General features: G+C 37.4%; 1 protein-coding gene and 1 long non-coding RNA gene across 6 annotated transcripts in view; one reads left to right on the forward strand and one right to left on the reverse strand.

The window, feature by feature from the left end:
• Positions 1-18,553, reverse strand: part of Ccdc148 (coiled-coil domain containing 148) — a 327,135-nt gene that overhangs the window by 30,931 nt on the left and 277,651 nt on the right. For 3 of the 5 annotated variants that reach the window (XM_063259137.1, XM_063259134.1, XM_063259138.1), the window contains 2 exons: positions 10,362-10,479; positions 7,955-8,095 (listed from right to left, as the gene is read on the reverse strand). In XM_063259137.1, coding sequence (XP_063115207.1) covers positions 7,955-8,095; positions 10,362-10,479 — 259 coding nt within the window. Of the gene's footprint in view, positions 1-2,697; positions 3,587-3,909; positions 4,405-7,954; positions 8,096-10,361; positions 10,480-18,553 lie in introns of those variants that run through there. The other 2 variants (XM_063259135.1, XM_063259136.1) reach the window with 2 other exon arrangements.
• On the forward strand, positions 2,468-14,163 carry LOC111754132 (uncharacterized). Its single transcript, XR_002788841.2, has 3 exons — positions 2,468-2,590; positions 9,600-9,762; positions 13,564-14,163. It is a non-coding gene; the product is annotated as an uncharacterized LOC111754132 (long non-coding RNA).

Below are 18,553 nucleotides of genomic sequence, written 5' to 3' on the forward strand. Positions count from 1 at the left end.
AGAGAGACAGACAGACAGAGAACTGAAATCACATTTCGTAACTCACTGTTTATCCTAAGAATGCACTCTTCTTTCTTTTTCAAGCCAGCAAGGCAAGCTGGACTGGTAAGAGGCAGAGAGAACTGCTGTGCTGGACTGAGGAGAAATTAGGGGATTCTTCTTACGCAGAGGTAAACATGACTCCCAAGCAGGGACAGGTCTTGCTACTTCAGAAACTCATGTGTATTAGGGATATTAGAAATAAACTAAAATTGTATTTTTGATAGGGTTGTATATTAACAAATCATGCTTTTAATAATTTGCTTTCTTAATATCCTTTTTTCATGTATGGGGAATGTACAGCATTGCTATATAATATTATGTAAAATATTATTACACTCTTTCCTTTGGAGACAGGGTCTCACTATGTAGTCCAGGATGGCCTTGAGTTCACTGTGTAACACAGGCTGGCCTCGATGAGGTTACACGGGTTACAGTGATCCTCCTGCCTTAAGAATTACAGGCATGTACCACTGCTCCTGGTTTAAAACACATATACTTTAGAAAATGACTAGAAATACCATATAATCACTGCCCTGGTTAAGCAATAAAATATTTTCAGTAACGTAAAGATCCTCATCCCTATATGCCTCTGTCTGCCCTAGAGATAATCATTTCATAGTTTTAATAATTTTTTCTGTATTATCTTACTACCTATATATACATACTGAAATAATACAGTTTAGTTTGGCATAATTTTGTACTTTATATAAGTGAAATACACCACAATATGTATGCTTTTGCATCTGGCTCCTTTCAATGACTATTATGTTCATGTTGATGTTTATTTTTCATTTTCATTGCTACATATAATTTTATAAATGAATAAACCATAAGTTTTATATTTAGTCTTTTTTTCTTGGCAGTACTGGGGATTGAACTCATGAGCTTGTGCATACTAAGTAAGCACTTGTATTGGATGCTTTTCCATCGCTGGCGCATGCATATGAAACCACAATATAAGGGAGGAGAACTTTACTTTGCTGGTGGTTTCAGTTCACATTTGGCTGGTTCTATGGCAGGACCATCATGACAGAAGAGTGTGGCACAAAAACCTGCTTAGTTCATGGCAAATGGGAAGCAGAGCAGGGAACAGTGCTGGAGCAGAAGGGCAAGGGACCAGCTGTAGACCCCAAGGCCACACCTCCATGATCCTCCAAGGCACACCTGGTAATGTCCTCCACCCATTCCTGAGTGGGTCCAAAAGCCAGTTAAATTGAAAGCCTATCCTGACTGTCACAGCACTCTACCACTGAGCTATGTCCCCACCTCTTTTTATGTTTTGTTTTGGGACAGGGTCTCACCAAGTTGCGCAGACAGGATTTGAGTTTACCATACTCCTATTTCAGCCTCCCACATAGCTGGGGTTATATGTGTGTGCCCCCAAGTCCAGTTTCTATTCTATTGATGAACATTTGGCTTGTATTCTTTTGGGAATCCCAATTCGTGTCTCCTTGCCTGTATATACAGGAGCTTCTTAAGGACATATCTAGGATAGAGTTGCTGAATCTAAGAGCAAGAATACTTTCTATCTTACCCAGTAAGTCTCAACTTTTCCAGTGTATACCAGTTCATGCTTCCTTTTCTTCTGTATCATCATCGGTCACTGACACTGTGACATTTTTTAGTATCACTGGCAATCTGGTGGGTATGCATTGATGTTTCTTTGGGTGCTTTAATTAATATTTCTAACATCTCATATGTTTATTAACCAGTGAGATTTCAGGTTATTTTACTTTCACTTTAAAATGCTAGTCAGAACTCACTAAATTAACATTGAAAGTAGTTATTGAGGGCGTACTATTTTACCTTTCTGAACTACTCCCTTACTTGTAAAATACAGATGACAATCTCACAAGGTTGTTATGATGATCATATGAGATATGAGAAGCACATATTGGTGCTGAATACACAGGGTGTGCTCAGTGAATGGTATGTATCAGTCACACTATTTTTTTAAAAGGGAGAGAATTATTGGGATCTGAGCCCAGTCACAGCTAGTGGTTAAAGTGCTACCTAAATCTCCATCCATGTTTCCATCAGAATTACAATGCATCAATTTTGAAAATGTAAAGGCAATGAATGATACCAGGTTGGAATTTGAATGTGACCTGTTGGATGTCAGTCTGAATGGTGATGCGAACATCTAGAGCAGGATCCCTGCCTTGCCGTTTGGAGAGAATGACGCAGGGCTTCTGTGGGTTTATGATTTTAGGCCCATAAAAGAGTATTTTGACCCTGGGAGGAGCCCTTCATTTAAATACCATTATCCACCGCTCCCAGCCTCTTGTTTGGACTGCTCACCCTCTCTTCACAGGATATCATTGTGGTGTAAAAGGCTCAGTGGGGAGGATATTACAACGAACTCTGGAATGTGGATTTTTGCCCTAGAATTCCTTGTGGAAGTTTATACAGACAGCCTGGATTTCTTGTTTTATTATTCTCATGATGTTGGGAACAGTCATGAAGACAAACCTTCCTGTCAGATGGATTTTTGTCTTTTTTACATTATCCCAGAAACTACCAGAACAGTACAAAACTGAGAGTGGAGGTAGGTAGAGAATGCAGGTAACTCAATAGAAGAAAATCTTGGGAATCTTAACAGTAACAGTTATGCCAACTTCTAAAATTACTTATTTTGTTTGATGGAAAAACCACTTCTTAGAAATCATCAAAAATTTATTTGCAATTTTATTTTAAATACTTCTGTAAGATCAGATGGTTATTTAAATTTGGTACATTTGACAGCACTTCAAATATCATGAATGCTTATGTATTCCTTTTAAACAGCTACACAAATTCCTCCCCCACCCCAAAACCAAAATAGATGTTCCCATGCTTGAATTGCTATTTCTAATTTCTAATTTATTTTTAAGGGCTAATTTACAAAATGAAATTGTTTGGATGACTGGTTTTCAGTAAACATGGTATATCAAATTGGTTTCTAAATTTAGAGAAAGGTTGAATCGCCTCTTACAATCATCAAAAAATAGTAGAAGTAATGATAATAAAGTTCTTACAACTAAAAGTCAAATTCTGGAATAATAACCAGAAGTGAACAGTCACAGATAGAAGCTACATCATTTATAATTCTTGCAAATGGTTATTCTGATCTTTTTTATATAATAACACCTCCCCAAATCATCTTACTAAATGATAAAATATGTACCAAATATACCATAATTAATTTCCATCATCTAGGTGAATCTGATAGTATTAAATATAATTTTAAAATACAAAAAATACTATATAAAATTTTAATCATCGTGTAAGAAGGGCAATGTTGTTTCAACAAATGATATAATTTTTGTGTCTGATCTTTTAGAAAATGGTAATTTTTGTTATCAATATAAATGTTCTCAAAGATCTTGTTTATATATAATGGATTTTAGCATGAGGCTTAGATCTTAAATACAGTAGATTCCATATCCTTTCTTGGAGGCTTTTGTGGACTGATTTTTGGTAATATTTCTTTGGCATACAATGTTTTATGAAGTCCAGCTTCTCGAAGTGCTAATTCAAAGCGAAGTCTAGGGTCAGAAATTATCTGTAGAGATAAAATATAGTTCAAATAAATAAAATAAATAATAACTCATTGAATTAAAATAGATTTCATGTTTCAATTTTTAGTTCAACAATTTTTGAACTATGACTACATTGATTTTTTTTACTAAAAATGTTCAAAAGGTTTTTGACATTATTACTTTTTAATGTGACAGTTGTTTCCAACGTTGGCTGCATAGAATGTTATATATTAGAAGAATCAAAATATATTTAAATTATTAACAAATGAGAAACTTTTTCAATACTATCATTATTTGTTCCTGGATGGAATTGTTAAATATAGGTAATCATTGATTAAAATAAATCTACCTTAATAAATAAATCAGCCTGTGCATCTGTTTTTAAACAAAAACTTTAATTCCTCTGTCATCTAACAATAAGTAAAATAAGTTTAAATATATGACCACTACTTGAAAACAACATCAATAAGACCTTTCTTCCAAGGCTAGATTTCATTTCAAACAGAACTAAGAAATCTGATGCTAAGTGGGAGTAAGTATATGAATAGCTCAATTTCTATTCTCATTTATAGCTGACTGGGCCTTATTCCTCTTCCCCTCTTATGAATATTAAATGTCAACACACACTGTTTGCTATAATGAAAAAGTGGTTACGTGTGGATTTTACGTAATAAGGCATTTTACCTGGCTTTGAAATCTCCTAAGAAGATGAGGTAATGATCTGATGAAAGCAGCTCCTCTCTTAAAGAGGCCTTGGTGTACAGAGGTGATAAAAAGGTGTGCAGGTGTTATCACTTGGTCTGAAATGTCCCCCACGGACAGATGTCAAAGCTTGGTCCCCCTGCAGCAATGTTCAGAGATGGGCTTTGGAAAGTGACCAGACCATGACAGTTGTGAGTGGATTCATAACCTAATGACGGCTTGGGGAAGGTGGTGGAAACGAGGAGTTGGGGTCTACGGGGAGGCAGATCACTGGCAGGATATATCAGTGGCCAGGACATGTTTTGCACGCGTGCTCCCTCTCTCTCCCTCTTTCCCTCCATCTGTCCCTCTGTCTGCCATGAGGTGAATATCTTGACTCTACCATATGCTCCTCACACTATGTTCTGCCTGTCAGCCAAAATAAATCCTTCCTTCTTTAAGTAGGTTTTTTTTTTTTCTCAGATATTTTGTCACAGTGATAGAAAGCTGACTAACCCAGCAGGCAAGCACAAGTTTGTGGCACTGTGGGACAGATGCTCTGATAGTAGTAAAACATGGAGCTACCCCTCCTGGTGGTGAGGTGAAGGTGGTCTTGGGTAAGAAGGTGCAGTCAAGCTAGCATGAAGTTAACTTAATCATATATAAAGGGGGTGAGAGATATAGATGGAGGGGAAGGCATACATGAACTCAGAGGCAGATAACTCAGTTTTGGAATGGAGTCTGGATGGAACACTGGCGCCATTTAGGAACACTGGAAAGGACGCTTCTGTACCTGGGATTTGAATTTAAAAGGTTTGAAGCCACCCCAAGGTGCCCAAGCAGCTAGTGGTGGTGTATCTGTTTCGGCTTTTAGCATGGAAGCAATATGGTCATTGTAGTTGCTGATTGTAATAATATATCATTATATAGCGAAGTCAATCTGGTCATAATTTAAGAATACATTATTTCTGTAAAAAAATTTCTTTTTTATTTATTTAAGAGAAAAAATAAAAAGTTAAAAAGACAAACAAACAACAACAACAAACCCAAAATATTAACAATATAGATTTTCAAAACAAGATGGAATTTAACAATGGTTGTAATAGTGCATATTGTTACCTTCAAAAAGGTTGCTTAGATTACCAGACCTAGACATGTAAAACTGATCTAATCATGAGTATCAACTGTTCTTTTCCAAGCACTAATACAATTAGTAGTAGTGTCCTTTTTAGTTATCATATGTATAGATATATAAATTTATGTTTTTCCTTTTCTCTTCCTTCTTTTCTCCTTTGCCCTTACACAGTTACTTCTTACTCTTTGAGAACTTTCTTAGCCTTACACAATATTTATTGTAGATTTGGATCATATTTGCTAGAATAAATTAAAGAGGCAGGGAAAAAAGAGATGGAGATGGGGGAGTTGTTAGTGGTCCACTACAATGATCTGAATTTTAAGAAATCAATGCCTTCAGTTGGCTGGTAGCTAGGAAAAGCTGTCAGACACAGTATGAAAGAAAACATTAATAGAAATTGGCAACAGAACAAATACAAGGCTAGGGGCAATATATATATGGGGTCCAGAGCAATGCAGTGATTTGTGTGTGAGAAGCAGTCAGCCGGAGCCTCGGTCCCAAACTGCTCCTCCCCTGACCTCAGCATACTCTTCCTGCTCACTCTCAGCCACTTTCAAAGATGCATGTTCAAGTGTGTGTCCGGTTGGTGCCCAGTTATTTCCAGAACTCACCCCTCTCTTCAGCTCCAGGGTTGTGAGGCTTAGATTCTTAAAATTACTTTGTGCTTTAGCAGATGACTTATGAAATAGGACCCGCTCTCCTATCCATACTTCCACTGCCCCAGTTCACTTCCCCAGAGGCAGCTAATCAGTTTCTTATAAATGTATACTATACAGGAACAAAACAAATTCTTTTTCCCTCTAAGTTTGTTTTTCATCTGTAATCTTAATGGCAGTACCTCTTACTGGTATAATTTGCTGAATTACTGCTAGGTACCAGCGATATTCTAGGCAATACATATTTATTATTTCTAATTCTAACAAGGATCTCAGAATCCTCAATGCAGGCTCTTCCCAGCATTACTTGCTATCTCTCTCAGAAATGTTCTTACATTCTCTACCATCTTCCTCCTAGCCACAGCCATTTACAACCTCTAAACCACCACTTTGGATCTGTGACTCCAAAACACCTCACCCCGAACCACCCCATCCCTACCAATTTCCATTCAGAATATACAAACCTAAATCTGAGTCTGTATGTAGTGTATCCACTTCAGTCTCACATCTGTTCACAGGATACGGGTCAAATGCCTTAGTAGCAAGACTTACTATGCATTCACAGTTTGACAAGAACCCATGTTTTCAGCTTCCTGTCTCAGCATTTGTCATGGATCCTTTGCCATGTGCCATACACTGAAGATAATCCATGAAGCCCCTCATCCAACCTTCCTGTTTTGTAAAACCAGCACTTGTTTGGCCTGACTCTTAGGACTAATCCATCTTTTGATATCAATCTTTTCAAACCCCAGATTCCCTGTCTGCTTTGACAACTGGTATCTAAAGATACTTATGCATCCTTATAACTTATCCCCCTCCCCATGCACCCCCAAGCATGGACTTGCTTTCATCGTAAATCATCTGATGTGAATTTTGTCATGACTCTCAAAACCCTTGACTAAAGTAGAGCTCAAAAGTTCCTTCTGATATATTTTCTAACCTCCAGGCCAGGGTTAAGCCTTCTCTCTCCTCTGTGCTGCAGCAGCCCTGAGCCCTCCATCAGGAGGTTAATCTCCTGCTGGCAGTATTATTTCCATGCCACTTTCCCTCCTAAATGAGGCCCACTGCTCACTTCCTCCAGACAAGGTGTAGCCCAGAGGGACATTTCTTACAGAGCCAGAAAATGCAGTACATGTTTCATAAGTATTTGTTCAACAAGTAAATGAATTATTTATTCATCTTTTATTCTCTAGTACAGTTTGTAGTGTATAGTAGAGACAAAGGATTTGTTGGCAGTGGATGAATGAAGTTTATTGGCTTTCCAATAATTAAATTAATATTTAGTTTTTATCATCAGATTTGCAAAATCAGTATTCCTCACTTAATTTCAGTGATATTCTTTCACTTATCAATCCTGCTTCCCATTCTCCATTCTTTCATTCCGCTCATTTAAAAGGCCTTTGAAAAGTGTCTTCTTTGTTACAGGCACAAACTAAAAATGAATCCTAAATTCCTGCAAATGGTTAAATTAATCCCGTGGTTTTCTCCCAGTAAATAAACTATTAACATTAACTTGGATGTATTGTCTTCTGCTCATTTTAATTTCTGAAAGTTTCTCTCTGCTTTGTCTCATGAGTAACATTGGGTGTTTATTTAACAGGATGTATGTTATGAATTTAAATTCTTAGGGCAACAGAAAAAAATTAACAAAATAACATTAACAAAACTTTCAAAACATTTATAGTCCTTAAGTTTAAAAACAATTTTAAATGAAAGATTCATAACATTTTAGCTAAGCCATTTTATTCTAGTCACTTATTATTTTATGCAGTAATATGCTATCATTTATAAGTAAATATTATGCTAATATATGTGCCTAAATAAACATTGAAAACAATTTGTAACCCAAGACACACACTTCTACAGTTCTTACCATTCTCATGGCTTTTTGCATCAGTTATGCTAATTCTCATAATTACCTGCTGTTCATTGTATGTATGCAGTGTGAAGAGTGGCTTTTGAAGAATGAACTCTTCTTCCGTATCAATACCCAGCTTAGCTTTTGATGCTATGGTATCTGACATCATTCTAACAGGATCAAATTGAGCAACAACTCCAACCTGAAAAAGAAAGCAAGGCCACTTGGCACAAGATACAAACTATTTTAGGGCAATAAGACAAATATATTCAATGCCTATTAAAGTTAACAAATTTTGAAAAAGATAAAACCTAAGAGATGAAGACAGAAAAAAGTATTTACACCAGGACAGTCATAGAGATATACAAAACTGTTAGAACATGCATAAAAAAAAGGGAAATGTAACATATGGTATATGATTACTTGCTAATGATTAAATAGTTACAATTATGATTAACTTCCTATAAAATTTACTTTTCTGATAGGAGTTGTAAGAAACTTACATATAAAGCACACATATTCAGCTACCATGAAAGTAACACTAAATAGAACAAAACATTCACTTTTAATTTCTCAGTTAGCAGTCTATGACTATGGTAACAACCCTAAACAGCTTTCTAGAAAGCCCACCCTGCTTAAGCTGGCTCTAGAGAATACTACTCATGGTAAAGCAAGTGAGTCAGCCGTATAGGGCAAAATGGGTGAATTTCCACTCTTCCAGGCAACAAGGTTTCCAGAAACCACTGTCTGCCGCCGTTCCCCTTCTACTGCAAACCTGCAGTCATTCTAGCACAAATGCCCTTGTCCTGTATGGTGATTCAGACCTGCATCTTATTGAAAAGAAGCTCCTTTTCTTGTAAATTATATGCACCATTAGCAACACCTTCCCGTCAGTTCAGAAAGTGAAGAATTAGTATAAAGTAAGTGATATTTTTAATGCCACTTAGAAACTGTAATGAAATAACTGGAAGTTAAACACACTTTAACTATTATATGTTTCCCAGATAAAATATCTTATACTATAATTCTAACCACTGATTACAGAAAATGGACATCAATATTTCAAAAGGCACACAGTCTAGTGATAGACTCTCTATAGTTAGCAAACATTTTGAATAAAAATATGTTTACCAACAATGACATTAAGTTTTGTCTCCAGAAGTTGTAATATATATAATTATTTGCTAACGATTAAATAATTTGAATTTTGTTGGGAATAGGATAACCAGGATTTATATTCCTATGCTTCAAATTTATCTCCATAATCCATTTTTACAGAAGAAGGTGTGATGTAAGGTTGTATACATTTATAATGCATCTGTAGAATGTATCTCACTATCACCTTTGTTTGAATCTCATTTGATGTTTACTGACTATCTTGATTTTGGAAAAAGTACTTCACCTCTGCGCCTCCTCAAGTTCCGCTTCTGTATATTAGGGTTTCTAATAGTACCTACGTCATAGGGTTGCTGTAGAGATTAAGCCAATTGACATCTAAGGGCTTTATACTTAGTAAGTCCTTGCATATATAAACTTGCATTACTATGAACCTAAAGGCCAGTGACAGTTCTTTAAAAATTAATTACGTTTATTTGTATATTTTAAGTACATGAAATGATCACACTCATCCCAGGGAATTTATGACTGTACATAACATAACTTGATTATTTTTTTCAGGCAATATTGTTATTCTTCCTATTTTTCAGATGAGGAAATAGAGCTGAAGATGGCTCCTGACCCAGGTTGTCCCAGGTTTGAGGGACACCAGCAGCTGAGGTCTTAGCCATGACACAGTGTCACCTCACCAAGGGGAACCAGGTATCATTTCCTATGAGCTGGGAAATGATGTGAATGAAGATTTAAAAACTTGTGAGTTGAAACTTTCACTTTGCAATTCTGCAAAATTACCAAGTAAAACTGTTTATCACGTTTCATAACTTCTTAAGTTCCTGCTCTTACCATCTACTGTTAACATTCACCTACTTTTCCTTGCTATTTTAGGCAAAAGAAGGGGAGGCTTTCATTTTTGCACAAAAAGCATACTTTTTAAAAAGTGGCTTTAACCATGTTTATTGACTGTGGCATACTTCCACGCAGACATTCCTACCCTAAAGAGGATTATCTTGCTCTTCCACATTTTTTAAGGACAGTAAAAGCTGTTGACTAGCTGCAGGCTTTCACTGTGGCAGATAGATACTACTCAACTAATAAACAAGAGGTGATATGGATGCATTTAAACCTTGGGAAAGCTTTTTAAAGGTGCTGATAAAGCTCTTTTAATATACTGAGAAGGTAGAAATAGTTAAACATAAATCTAATTGCTCCCCAGAATAAAAGTCAATGTCCTAATTTGAGTAAGTAAAATTTTATATAGCAGATATCATGAACCAAGCCATAGTAATAATGTTATTAAGAGCACTTAGAACCTTTTTTAAAATCACCCATGAAAAGTTTCAAATTAAAAACACCTGTTTCCTAAGGGCTGCAAGCCGCCTCTCTCTCTCTTCTTCCTCATGCGCTTCTTGAAGGGCCACTTCTTTCTGCTCCATCAAACGCTTTTCCAGTAATGCTTGTCTATACTTAACCCTTTGAAAACAACACACAGGAAAGTTGGAGAGCATTATAACAGCTTGAGAGACTATAATTTGTAAGAGGGACCATAGTCGCAAAAGATATCTCAGAAGGGAGGTCAGACTCATAGTTTGGTTTTATTTGTTTCTGGTTGATTTCTCAGATGCAAATAATAAAAGACAAGTGTGTACAATTCACAGTAATTCTAATAACCAGGGAAATGCAGGAAAGCACGGGGTTAAATCCAGTTCATCTCATTCCTCATTGAAACTAGTTTATTAACTATCAAACTCTGTGGCTTCCACAGCTGCAGCAAATCTATCTTAAGAACTGACTGGCTCATCTCTGAATTACAGCAGGTTTTTGCTGAGAAGTTTTAATACAGTAAGAGATAATAACAAGGTTGTATTGCTAATGAAACATACATCTTATAAGAAGAAAAGTAAAATAAATTACTAAAATAATATGCTTATATTGTTTTGCTTATCAGAACTTTAACTTTTTATATTTGTTACTCATTTTGTCAACAATGCCCTCTTCTGAGTGTATGCATTAAGAAATTTTCAAAATTGCACTTTGACATCTGTAGATGGCAGCAAAAACATGACTTTCCCTTAGCATTGTATTTCCATTCCCCTTAAAATCTCAGAAAATAATGCACAGCAATTTAGTTACTGGTTTATACCAGGAGCTCGTTTGGCCATCCTTTTTGCTTGTTTGGGGAGCAACCTCATTTACTGTCTTTTTCCCAAGCTATTTTTCACTTGCATTATTATAAAGAGAAAATTCATCTTTTTAAAAAATGTAGGCACCTGAGTTCTGGGAGGAGAATTAGGCCATTGCCTCTGTCTTTCGTCAATGACAATTTAGTTAATCCTTTAGACAATTTAGTTAATTACAAATGTCTTTTTCCCTTCATGTGCCCACCTGCATTTTCTAAGGTGATAACTTCAATAGACCTTTTATATCTGGAACCAGAAATTTACTGAGTGTTCTCTATGTGGCAGGTTTGTGCTAAGCACTTTATATGCTTTAGCTTATTGAAACTTCACAATCATTATATATTAGAGTACCATTTTTATCCCATTTTCCAAATAAAGAAATAGAGGCACAGACAGATGATATAATGTGTCTGAAATCTCATGTCTAGTGAGTGGCGAATGACCTAAAATAAGTCTCATGCCTGAGCCTTTACCTCTTGCCCTCTTGCCTCATGCAGTGGCTATGTGTTTCCCTCCTCTCTGTATGTTGTATCTTTCCTCCCATTTCCCTGATTTCTGAATACCCACTGTGGGCCAACCCCATGCTAGGGTGTGAGTACACTGAGAAGAAGACCCTTCTTATAAGAAGTTTATACTTGGAGACAACATGATGCACCTATGAACGCAAAAGATATATAATGCCTTGAGAGAGGTACCGAGAAGGCCCCCTGGAGAAAGGTGAGATGGCCATGTGCTGGGCTGTGGGAGGCAGCAGAAGACATACCATCAAGAAGCTTCAGGAAGGAGGCAGCATCTGAGTCAGGTGCGGAAGATCAGGCTCTTGCCAGGCAAGGAGGGTAGAGAAAAAACTACCTCCTAGGCAGCAAGAGCAAGTGCAGGGCTAAAGCCTGAGTGGGGGCACCTCACTTGTCCCCTCCTGGTCACTAAGGCCACAGGAGAAAGGTTCTGTGTACTGAGAGCACAGTGAGAAAATGGAGTATCGTAGATACAGACACAGAGAAGTACGGGTGGGCTGAGCCTGGCAACGTATGGTTTCCTTAGGAAGATCCTCTTTAAAAACTGGATACTCATGAGGCAAGCGTTGAAGGAAAAGAATGAGACATGAGGTAGATCCTTGTGGATTATAAATGTAGCAAGGAGGATCCTCACCTGTTTTAAGGGTCATGGCCATCCTCTGGATCTTCTCCAACATCCTGAGTCATATAGTCAGACCACAGACCAGCGTGCTCCTCTTTCATCCTGCCTTCATGTCATAAGGAACTATATTTCTCATTCTCTCCATTTTCACTAAGGCAGGACACCACTCCCTAACGAGGTCCTACTCAATTTATGCACTGAGTACGCTAAGTGAACTACTGTGAAGGTTCAATTAAAAGATTCCCTGGGATTTGGCAATTACCATATGCTAATTTTCAGAATCTTTAGAAAGTTTCTCTTCCTATGAGATACATAGGTTGCTTTGTCTGCAACAAAGTTTTTGTCTGCCTTGTGGAAAAGTAATGGTTGTTCCTGCCAGGGGAGCTTGACTGGCTTCCCAGTGATAATCAAAGTCATTCTGACAGTCTTATAGATTTGCATGAGAAAATTTACGGACAAAAAACATGCACTCAAATCCTTCATTTTTACAGGTGTTGTGGTGTAAATTTAAAAAATAATACTTTGCTTAAAAAGCAGGAACTCTTGGTGCTTCCTCCTATTCTGGATAGAAAAACTTCTCTGCCCAAAGAGAAGTAATGCAAAAAAAAATCTTGGGAGAAAGCCAAATACTCACATATTCATGGGAAAAGAAAATACCAACACAGTAAAGTCAATCACTTGGAAATTTTTCCACATAAATACTTTTAGTCATTTGAGGTAGCAGATTTTCTCCAAATTAAACTGTTGGTATGAAAGTCAATGTCAGTAAGTGGCGAGACTCAGTAGTTTTTAAGTTGTGCACTGAATTCCAAAGCAGGAACCTTGCATTCATTTCTCAGTCCGTTTTATGCTTTCTGAGTCTACAAAGGTTAAAAGAGCTGCAAAAGAGGCATTTTCAACTTCTCTTGGGGGAGGAGAGGCATCATATTGTTCAAAAGCAACAGCTGCTGCAGAATCAAGCACAGCATTAACAATAATCTGAAAAGGATTTTATTAAAGCCTCCAGGCCTGAGTGTAGTTGAAGGGACAGTACACTTTCATATGGGAATGGAGAATTTACTTATCATTTAGAAGACATTTGGTGTGTACCGCACTCTAAGAAGTGAGTACATGAATGCAGATGGTTTGAAGACACTTTACACTTCATTGACAGCCTCCTTTGGCTTCAGTGAAACTGAAGAGAGAACAGTGTAAACTATTAAGCATAAAATCTTAAACTTCCTCCTCTCTGGAGTTACAGGTAACTTCTGAATGAAGAAGGAGGAGGAGGAGAAGGAAGAAAAGAAGAAGAAGAAAAAGAAGAAGGAGGAGGAGGAGGAAGAGGAGGAGGAGGAAGAGGAGGAGGAGGAAGAAGAGGAGGGGAGGAGGAGGAGGAAAAGGAGGAAGAAAATTCTACTACAACCAAGAGAGATGGGAGAGGACTCAAGAATGGCCAATGTTGTCAAGTACTGCAATTAAGAAACTTTAGTAAATAAGACATAGGATAAATATATATCTGAATTAGAGTACTCTAACCAGTACTGAATGTCTCATAAAATGTTTCAGGCTGTGATCTGTCCCACTGAATTAAAAGCCATTTATAAGCAAACTTGTATTTCACACTGAAATCCTGAATTTCAGCGCTGAGCGAGAAAGCCTTAAACAGGCTCATGCCAGCAGTGCTCCTGTCAGAGGGGGCCCAGGGGCAGCATCACAAGGATTGTGTTTCTACCTGTTGGGAAAACCATTTTTGGCTCAAGTTCTATTCTGCAGATTGTTTTTCTCATTAGAGGGAGCATGTCCATTAGCAGGAGTGCACAACATGCAGATCAAAAGAGAGACAGGCCAAGTACCAAACAAACGAGCGAAACCTTTGTAGAGAAAAAATGGAAACTGCGTAAGCAAGCCTTCACACGGAATGGAATCGCCCTTAACTGCCCGGGCGGTCGGGATGCTGGCAAAGGGCAAAGGCAGAGAGCAGTGTCTGCAAATAGCAGTGTGAGTCTCAAGACAGTAACATCCTGGTACAGATGGGCTTGGGGCAAGAACAAAGAAGGCACAGAGCACCGCAGGCAGAACCAGGAACAGTGAACCCGAGCCAGACCCAAACAGAGACCATTCTTCTGGCTCAAAGTGCTTACTGGATCCTTTGTTGAGGATACTGGAACCCCATTCTTTAGCTGATTATTAGTTCCATCAGTCAGCATATTGTTGCTTAAGCCCTTGGTCCTAGGTGCCAAGCGCACTGTTTTAGATGGTCAGGATCCAGCAGTGAGGGAAAAACCAGATAAAAGACGTTTCCTACCTTATTTTTACATAATTTTTGATTTGAAATATGTAAATGTGCCTAAATTAATGCTGATAAACTATAAGGAGTTGATCTTAAATTATTTTTAATCACAAAGCCCTAAATAAGAGAGTAACTTCCTAAATTGTTACAGAATAATTCTAGTGATCCAATATCATTAGGATCACTAGAATTATGAAAACTTCCACCCTCGGCCCCCCCTCCCCCCACTAATTACATCAGAATGTGGTAGAAGGGCTTAAGTACTGGTATTTGATTCTGCCTGTTGTGTTAGTTAACTTTCGACTGCTGGGACAAAATACCTGACATATACATCTTCAAAGAGGAAGTTGCTATTTTGGCTCACAGTTTCAGCCAATGACTGGCTGAGTTGAAGACCAACATGTCATGGTGGAGAGGCCTAAAGAGGAAAAGTTGTTCAACTCATGGTTCCTGGAAGCAGAGAGCAGGAAGGGAGCCAAGAGGAAGTGGCTAGGGAGCAGATACAGTTCCAAGCCTGTGCAGACACACCCAGAAGTATGCTATACTGATCCAGGCATCTTTCAAATCAATCAAGTTGACAGTCAAAATTAACCATGATGAGTCCACCCTTTGTCAAGGAGACGCCCAAGTATATCTTAAAAAATACTAAATTTCATTCCGTAAGCATCTGTGGCCTGGCAAGCTGCGGCCGACCCAGGGTGAGAACCACCAGCGACTCCTGAGATCTGCGCCATGTTGGAATTTAGGGTGCTGGGGAACCAAGCAACCAGCTCGCCTCCCTGATATGTGGCTGTGAGCCTATGGGTGGGTGCGTGGGCTGAGAATCAAGCATCCTGTCCCCTGACTCATTAGCAAATGGGAGCCAGAGATCTGAGCATCTTTTGGGAGGTTGACCATATGCAATATAGCAAATAAGGGGGATTTCCTTCTACCATCTCTTTGAAGGCAAGTATTTTCATCACTGTTTTGCTTTATTCTGATTAATGGTATTGCTCTATTCAGTATTCTGTTTTGATAAGTTCTATAATATTCTGCATTTTGATTTTTGCTATACCTGATTGAAATCATAACTATTGTGAAGATAAATGAGATATACCATGATACCTATTACTATTATCCTGGTAACCTGCAATGAAGTTCTATACCAATTTCACTACACTGTCTAAATTGGCTTTGTTCCATCTCGTTGTGTTGTATTTTATTATATTCAAAATAATAAAAAAATTAAAGAATACTTAATTTTCAAATAGAAACAACAAAAAGGTCAGAATACTGCCCAGTATTATATAAGTATCTTGTGAACAGCTGAAAATACACTAATTCCTTTCCCAAACTCTGGGAAAGCTGACCCCAACTACACTCAGTGCACATATATATGCAGGCATTTTCTCTCACAAGATCCCAGGTTTCTGTCTTTTATTTTTAGATTTTCATCATGTAAGTTCAATTTTGCTCTCAGATACAGTAAATGTAATTATATTACTCTTCTGATTAAATTTGTAGCTACTACAAAGTTTGAGCATAGAGTTGGCTGGCATCTTTTTGAAAAACTTAGGAACAAACGTAATGACAAATCTAAACAAGAAAGCCAGTAGACCTCCCAATCCTCAAAGGTAAGCCACCATGATACCATGTATTACACCAAGATTACACCTATTCAGTTACTTTAAATTCACTATAGTCCCTTGATCAGTATATTTTGAATATTTCATACCTTATAATATAGATGCAACAATTTTTAGCCTGAAATAGTCATAATGGAGTTGGGCAATTAAGCCATGTGAAAACCTAAGGAAAGCACTCATAGAATGTGTATCTTTGAGTAATATAACTCATTGGGGTTGAAAAAAAGCTTTTATACGCCAAAGGAAAGAGTTGAGATGACTTTTTTTTTAATTAACTATAAACCACTTTATAAATTAGAGGCTATCTTCTAAAAATAATGACTTTAATATTAGAATAGTTGACTGTTTTACCCTCTTTTTCTGGCAGTAATTGGAAATTAGAGCCAGCTCTCTGTTATGGCCAAATCTAGATTTTAGTAATTAAACTGCATTTTGGTTAGACATCTGTTGTTTTTAATCTTCTGCAACCACTTAGACATATCAATCCCCTTTCTCTTCAGAGCTACTTCTCCACCCTCCATGTAGGTCTGTTGAGGGATTTATTAAGAGAATCCATGTTCCTTCCTAGGATTAAGGATTTACCTGTGACCAGATATGGTTAATAATAACACATTACAAATATGAGCACACTGATTGTCCCTGAGTGAGCACATGGTTTTGACTGAGCCATTTAGAATCTGTCCCTGGGATGTACCCATATATGCCAAAAGAGAAAACTTTCTTTTCCCTCTGAAGTCACTAAGCCAGGATGAAATAACCGAACCTGCAGCCACTTATAATTATACCTCCTCTTCTTCCCACCACCTCTGATATGCACAGAGAAAATGCATATCAGCCCACAGCCTGGAACTGAATTAAGGGATAGAAAGAGAAAAGAAACTCAAGCTGCCCTTTAGGTTCCTTGGGCAAGACCCACTTCTAGATTCTCATTCTTCTGAATCAATTCACCTCCTTGTTTGCCGAAGATATTGCTTCAGAGGAATCCTAATAAACATATTTTCTTTGTATAAAGGAATGTGCATCTTCTTACACTCTATAACAGAAAGGCACTCATCTAGCTGCTCCAAGGGATAACTGGTTCATTTCCCAAACTGATGGCTCATGGAATGTTAATTATTCTACAGGGTTTAACATGTATGTCATAAAAAATATGTTTAAGTAAGTCTGGGAAAAACTAAGATAGGCAAAATAAAATGGGCTTCTTTACCTGTTTCAGAGTGGACTCTTTCAGAATGTTTACAATAATGTGGTGGTGTGCATGATAAATCTCCAAAAGATGACAATGTGTTTATTGCACAAACTTATCTGATAAGAGAAATCTTTTTCAACAGAATCCACTTTAGGAACTGTTATTTGCCTTTCCGTGAGCAAACAAGAATGTGCAAGTAAACACTCTAATGGGCAGAGACACTTAGGCACTTTCTGGTTTGCATTACAATTGTTTCATCTTTTGTTTTGTGCTACAGTGTGCATTTCCTGTGGACAATGGCTATGTCTTAATCTCCGCTGCGGGTCCAAAAGTAACAAAGTACCTAAAACAGAAAATATGTACCAATAGGAGGAAACAAACAGAATTAATGGTGAATGAAATTAAAAAGGGATGGGAAGCATTCCACTGAGTGTCCCAAGCTACAGGTGAAAAACAGAACACAGGAGTTGACAAGATAAAAATTTAAGAATAAATTAAATATATAATCTTCCATTAAGACTTCCCAGTCAGTGAGTACCACTTCTTAAGATATTTAATCATCTGAGGAGTTGAAAGAGAAGTTGAATTACTGGAGGACAAATCCGGCACCCAGCTTCTTTGGATGATTAGGAAACATGAATGTCAAAAGTAAAACTTCAACATGACATCCATGATACAGAATTGCTGCAACTGTGATTTTGGGTGAGCAGAACAGTCAGGAATGTTACGATGGTTTCTAGGAATTATTTATCTGCACTGAAAATTAAAAGTTCACCCCAAGATACTAGAATTTATTTGCCAAATTGCTTCCATACGTGTGTTCACCTGTATATGAAGCACCATATATGCAAATGTGTAATAAATTGTATTTCCACAAAACAAACTAAAAACTCAGAGCACTTTGAAACACCTATCAAATAGACAGAGGCAGAGCCTCAATCTGGCATTTTCATATGAGTTCACTAAGACAGGACACCTGCCCTTTGACCCTAACAGAGCAGTTTACACCACTGCTTCATCTCACAAATGAGTGATGGAAGATATACTTTAATCTCATATGTTTTATTCAATAGATTTTTAATGCAAAACGATTGTGTAAGAAGGGAGTTTATACTGAGTGTGTACTTGTCAACATTAGAAGTTCTCA

The sequence above is a fragment of the Cavia porcellus genome, unplaced genomic scaffold, assembly GCF_034190915.1.
Source record: "Cavia porcellus strain 051 isolate PalLab524CR breed Dunkin Hartley unplaced genomic scaffold, mCavPor4.1 scaffold_12, whole genome shotgun sequence".
NCBI classification, from domain to species: Eukaryota; Metazoa; Chordata; class Mammalia; order Rodentia; family Caviidae; genus Cavia; species Cavia porcellus.